General features: G+C 40.3%; 1 protein-coding gene across 3 annotated transcripts in view; it reads right to left on the bottom strand.

Moving 5' to 3' along the window:
• The window catches only part of afg1lb (AFG1 like ATPase b), a 22,945-nt gene extending 16,906 nt beyond the window's left edge, over window positions 1–6,039 (bottom strand). Inside the window, exons 1-5 of one of the 3 annotated variants that reach the window (XM_020588378.1) lie at window positions 5,237–6,039; window positions 4,669–4,982; window positions 2,281–2,341; window positions 2,047–2,148; window positions 1,667–1,794 (exon numbers count right to left, since the gene is read on the bottom strand). In XM_020588378.1, coding sequence (XP_020444034.1) covers window positions 1,667–1,794; window positions 2,047–2,148; window positions 2,281–2,341; window positions 4,669–4,982; window positions 5,237–5,351 — 720 coding nt within the window. In that variant the 5' untranslated portion in view covers window positions 5,352–6,039. The remainder of the gene's footprint in view (window positions 1–1,666; window positions 1,795–2,046; window positions 2,149–2,280; window positions 2,342–4,668; window positions 4,983–5,236) is intronic. The other 2 variants (XM_020588388.1, XM_020588396.1) reach the window with 2 other exon arrangements.
• Window positions 6,040–6,058: the final 19 nt, after the last annotated feature.

Genomic DNA, 6,058 nt, shown 5'->3' with positions numbered 1-6,058 from the left:
CTCCCACCCTTGCAACCTCTTGTTTATGCATCACAAACAACGTGCACATGTCCACTTCTTTCCCCTCCATTCACCGGTAGCAACAGTCGACAAGCAAAAGCAGCAAAGCTGGCTACAGCAAACAAATCAATGAGAACGCACAAACAGTGCCGCAGTTTAAAATGTGAGAGACAGGCGGATGAAAGGAGCAGCTCTTGATCCTCACAGATGCACAGAGAGTGATTAGAGAAACCAAGAACACCTTCCGTGACCTTTGACCTGCCAACATTAACTGTAATGATATCACTGAAAGGAGCAACACTGTGCTGCTAACAGAAACACACATAGTGCTGTGAATGACCAACTACCTTACAAATAAAAGAGAGCTTCAGTACTGGCTCTCTCCTCTGACACTAAAGGATAAAATAATGAGACGTTTTGTCGCACTAATGGCTGAAAGTGCATTTTAGCTGCATAAATTCAGTGAACAAAAACTATAGATAACTTGGTTGTAATGGTTTGGAAGTAAACTAACAATGTGAGTGCATAAACAAACACTGACTCACACTCAGTTTCACACTCGGTTTCACAATACTGGTAATGAAAATATTATACCATGATACTGGCACGATTTTACAACTACTGTACTAGTAAATTGCTACTTTAATACATACTATGAATGCAGAATGTTTCATTGCTATTCAAAGTCATTTTATAATTACACTGTATCCAAAAAAGGCCACTAGATGTCCCCAGTCCTGCTTTTGTGGGTACACAGTAGCAAGATCCAAAACCTCCAGTTGCCCAGACAGGAAAGGCACCAGCTGGACCGAACACTACAGCCAGTGAAATTTATTCTAAATGTAAAATTTTGGGCTTATTGAAAAGAGAAGGCTCAAAAATAAAGTTACTGTCCTAAAGAAAATTTCATTTCCTTCTTCACCTCTGTTCTCTGAGTTGCTGTACATACCAAAGCCTCACGTTCCGGGGTTTTCTACTGACAATGGGCCATCATTTTTTGGAGCCTAATACACAGTTTAACATACCTGCTTTTGACTTTCTGTCATAGTGAATATGTTCTTACTAACACAATCATATAGGTTTATATAAGTATATGTAGAATGTGTACAAATAATATTGAATTAATTCAGATAACATTTACTGAAAGATGACTATCCATTGCCCAACTCTGTCACATTGATTAAAATTTGTAAATTGTGTTTTATCAGGGGCAGTACTATCACAGCAGGGTTTTACACATGAACATTGTACAACATCCTGACACTTTAAGCACATTCTTTTAGGAAATAGTTTTTTTTCTTCTCCATATACAGTACAACCTTTGAAATGCCTTTTATAAATAGACACTGTATATATTCTCCCAGTACTCTGTTTCTTTTAAATGTTAGCACATTTGAAAGAGTCTAGTGCTATTTATTTAGTTCTCCCAGTTAGAGGTGCTTCTTTTAACAACTTTGATATTGTAGCATTAGCATGGCATTGTTATCTGGAGTTAAACTAGCAGGTTATTTACCACTATTATAATTACTTTGCTTTCATTTGCAACTTTCACTGTTTTAATAAAATGCATGCAGTTGATATAAAGAGGATCAAAACGCCTAACTCAGAATCCTTATTGTCTCATTTGCTACTTGTAGCTAACAGTGCCTCTAACACACTTGCTCACCTGAAACTCGTCAAAACACAAGAGGCAGGTTTCTTTGCTGAGCTCCATGGCAACCAGTGATATGGGGTCACAGGTGAACATTTTTCCTAGCCTTCGCTTTGGCAGGCTTTGTTTGCTCCGATGGATCCCTTTAAGCAGTACACAAACGTCAGGCACATCTTAAAGCACACCTGCACTGGCAACCCAAACCCACTGACAACACTGAATAAAGCAGTAATTTCACTTGTATGCATAATGGTAGACAATTAGTAGGAGGGTTTCAGGACAAACAGAGAGATAAATATAGAATGTCCAGCACAAGAGAAGTCAGAAAACCTGCATAAAGACATGAAAGCCAACCTTAATAGTTAAGTGCTGTACGGTGAGAAGATGATACTGACTTTTGTGGATGTCCACCATGAAGCCATTGAAGTGGACCCTCTTTTTATGTACATTTTCCACATAGGAATAAAACAAATCCATAAGCATGGTCTTCCCTGTGCCTGAAAGGGAGACACATTAAGGAAAATATAACTATTCTAATTCTGTCTTGATAGTCTGATTTAGCACTACAGAAAATGTCATCTCAATATGTATTTCTAGAATAAAAAGACATGTTCTACATGTAGTCTTACCAACATCTCCATAGATATAGAAGCCTATGGGTGGTGCTGCTGGTGGTGAAGTGGGTTCTTCCTTCAGGGGAAATAGGAAAAAATATGAAATGACTATAGTCTGTATTAAGATTGTTTTATATTAGATATTTTCACAGCTGCTTGTCATTAAAACCTGCATAACAGTTACTGTAGTTAGCCATAAACAGGTTTGTCCAAAATGAACAGATAAGCCTTATAAAAGTGCAAAACACTATAGCTGGTGATATAAATAAACTTCCTTATATTCATTACCATATAAGACTGAATCATCATTTAATACACAAAGTATGCTGAGGTATTAAGCCACCACTACAGTGTGAGGTTTCACATTCTCCACACTAGCCCACTGCAGGGGAAGAAGACAAAGGGGATCTAATCAACAAGACAAGCCAGGGTTCCCACGAAAGAAAAGCATCATCAGAGGAACAATAGGGGGATTTGTCAGACAAAACAGAGAGGACTGGATGAGTCTCCATACGAGATGGAGTGGACTTGTCTGTGCAGCCTGTGCAGTGCTGCTAATTGTGATACGGTACTGTTGCATTGAGTTGCTGCTGGAAGTCATTGTGCTGCCTGCCTCCCAGCATCAAAAGGTCCTTGCTAAAGAAAAAATGTGTTCTATGTGACCAAGTTGAGAATATCAAGTAAAGCCAAATATCTCTAAAGAGAGGCCCAAGCCATGTAAACAAATGTGTCATCAGGTTAATCGTGAATGCAATGATAATTTGAAGCATATTTGTAGGACAATTTATAGATGTTTTAAATAAGGTTTAACAGTGGTGTGGTTGGGAACTGCCCATCTCTGTAACTGGGCAACGCTGAATAGCTTTGGAATTAACTCTTCATCAAACAGAAGGGATTGTCCTCTTAAAATTCAATTTAGTAATTATTTTATGGGATGGTACTCACTGTTCACTGGACAAGGAGCACTTGACTCTAGGAAATGCAGGCAATAGCCGATTGAAAACTAAATGTAAAAACAAACTTTCTACCCATCCCCTCCTCTCCACCTACTGCAAAATACTGAAAGAGCAACAGGCTTTTCCTGTCTGTTCTGGCATAACACTGGGTAACATCTCCGTGACTTCCCAAGTTGCCCTCTGGCATAGTGGTGTAATTGTCATTGGTGGCTGGCAGCCATTCTACCACGGCAGAATGGAGAAGGACAACACTGTCCCTCAGACCCTCTGTCTAGCTCATCTCTGTGGTCTTGTCTCACCTCCTGTTGGAGAATACAGACTGGCACATTAGTGGAAAGTTCACAGACGGGACATGGCCACTTTAGCTTTTAAACGACTTCATGACAACTGTGTTTAAACATGTTTATCTAGGGTCATGTAGGATAATGGAATGATTGTGCCAGTCTAAGTGGTACAACTTTCCTGTCCTGCTGGAGGCCTGCCATGCACAGGATGACCCTGTGATGCAGGTCTGACCTGAAGATGGTGGTACCCACTAAGCAATGGCCCATTGTTAGATGCCCATCCACAAAACCACACCACAATATTAAGTCAAGTATACTCTCCTCACAGACTAGGTCAGTTAGTGAGGACAATGGCTGCACATTCACAGAGAGATTAGACAGTGAAAGTACAGTGGTATGACCTGATTCAAATGGGACAATTGCATAAGTACTCTAGTCAGCGTGTATGTGTGTGAGAGAAAGAGCAAGAACTAAGGTGCAAAAGGAGAGGGAGGTGGTAGTGTTTATAGCCTGACACCAAAGTATTTGTCAGAATCCAAAATCAAAAGCAAAAAGGACAAGAATGGCCCAGACTATGGGGATCTCCTCATTACTGCATGGGGATGGTGAGAGAGTGAGAGGGCTGCTGGGAGGTGCCCAGCGGGAGGTCTGCCCTGCTGCCTTCCAAAATCTCTGCCTAACCCTATGTATCTGTGCCAGCCAACCAACAAAAAACTCCCACCACCAAATACTAGACAGTTAGATCCCCTGACCTAAAAACAACAGCAGCCCCCCATACAATGCTGTTCTGAAACCCACATACACAATACACTTCCCATACTACTGCCCTCCCTTTGACCTGAGCCCCATGGCCACCATCAGTGATTTAACTGGAGTGCAAAGCTGTGGACTCTGTGAAGAATTGTAAAGAATGTCTTCACACTATTTATGAATAAAGTCTTATGAAATCTGGATAAATGACTGTGACACATCTGGCAATCTTGATCAATTGTCTAAGTTTTTGGACACTAGTCACATAAAAAAAGATAAATGAGGTATAATCTAAATGGCGAAGACAATGTTATAAAAAAAATGTTTAATTAGCTCAAAACCACTGCTATAATAAGAGTGCACCATGACAAGTAAAATAAAATAAAGACATTTCAGTATAACAGCTCTATTACCTTGACAGCCAAATCACCATCTTTCTTTTCTGTTGTAATGCAGGGGGCTGTGTCTTTCTGATGCTGACTCTTGTCATCTTTTGAGTCCAGTCTTGGTGGAGGTGGGTTCATGTAGATACTGTTATTATAGTTCTTAAGGGCATGCTGCAGCTGAGACAGCTGCTGGAGGACATGTCTCTGCTGTGCATCATTCCTGAGGGAGCCACACTGAACCAGGCAATCATAGTGTACAACAGGTTTAGCAGAGGCACAGACATCTGCAACTGGAGACCCAGAGGAGCAGGATGTAGTAGATGAACTACCTGTCCTCCAACCTTAGAGCATTACATGAAAAGATGTGTTAATCGTTACCCAGCGCTTAAAACACCCCGATTAGCTTAAATATAATGAATACAAAGAGAGTGCACAAAAGATCAAGTCACTCCGGAGGCTATGGGCGACTCAGCCACCACAGTTACCAAATGTTAGACTAACATTACCTACGAATAGGCTACAGGTTGTAACACACTACATCTCAAACAGCCTGAAAGTCAGTTACTGTACTACAAAATGCAGGAAAGACACTTACTTTCTGCAGTGCATCTGACTGACACGCGGAGAAATTTCCCTGGGGTCATAACTATATCTTTCATTAACATTTTTATTGAGCACCTGATAACTGAATGAACCGTGTAAGCCGCCATGATGTTTCAAAACGTTAAAACTTTATTGAGATTTATTTGTTGCGTACACCATCGATACCATGAGCAAAAAAAATGTGTTAAGTCCTGAATGCATTTGATCGGACATTTTAAAAAAGTATTGATAAAGACACATGCCCTCACATGCCATTACAATTAATCTAATAACTGTCGAACAGTAGAAACATATAGTTACATAATTTTGCCAATATCGACCCCTGTTTTTGTACGACTCAATGACGTCATATTTGTTAATAAATTATAGCTGCACATTTTCGCTAAGTGAGCCTTTTTAAAGAATTAAATTTGGGCATCAAATCCTGACCATTTCAACAATGGCGAACATGTGTTTCTACATTGTGACGGCAACTAGCCTACTTTACACCGCAAACAATGGCGCGCCCGGACTATACTGCTAAAATGAAGACATTTGTGTCTATAAGCTATCCGACCAATGTGTCCGCTGGTCTGTTGTAAGCAAAGGAAACAGCAGGTGGCCGAGCAACGTCGACATCAGCTGAACTTCAGCTGATCGGAAGTGCAGCGCTGATGTCTTTAAAGCTAGTGACAGTGAGAAACAGAGCAGTACCGGAACCTATGTGATTTGCCTTCAGCACAAATCGTACTTTTAGTTGTGTAAAAGATATAGTTGCGTGGAACAGGACACATATAAATGTATATTATCACAAAATGAAGACTTAGTGCTAAAG

The sequence above is a fragment of the Monopterus albus genome, unplaced genomic scaffold (genome assembly GCF_001952655.1).
Source record: "Monopterus albus unplaced genomic scaffold, M_albus_1.0 scaffold9.1, whole genome shotgun sequence".
In the NCBI taxonomy this organism is placed as follows: domain Eukaryota; kingdom Metazoa; phylum Chordata; class Actinopteri; order Synbranchiformes; family Synbranchidae; genus Monopterus; species Monopterus albus.
The sequence above is the reverse complement of the archived record's forward strand: the minus strand, read 5'-3'. Positions and strand labels throughout refer to the sequence as shown.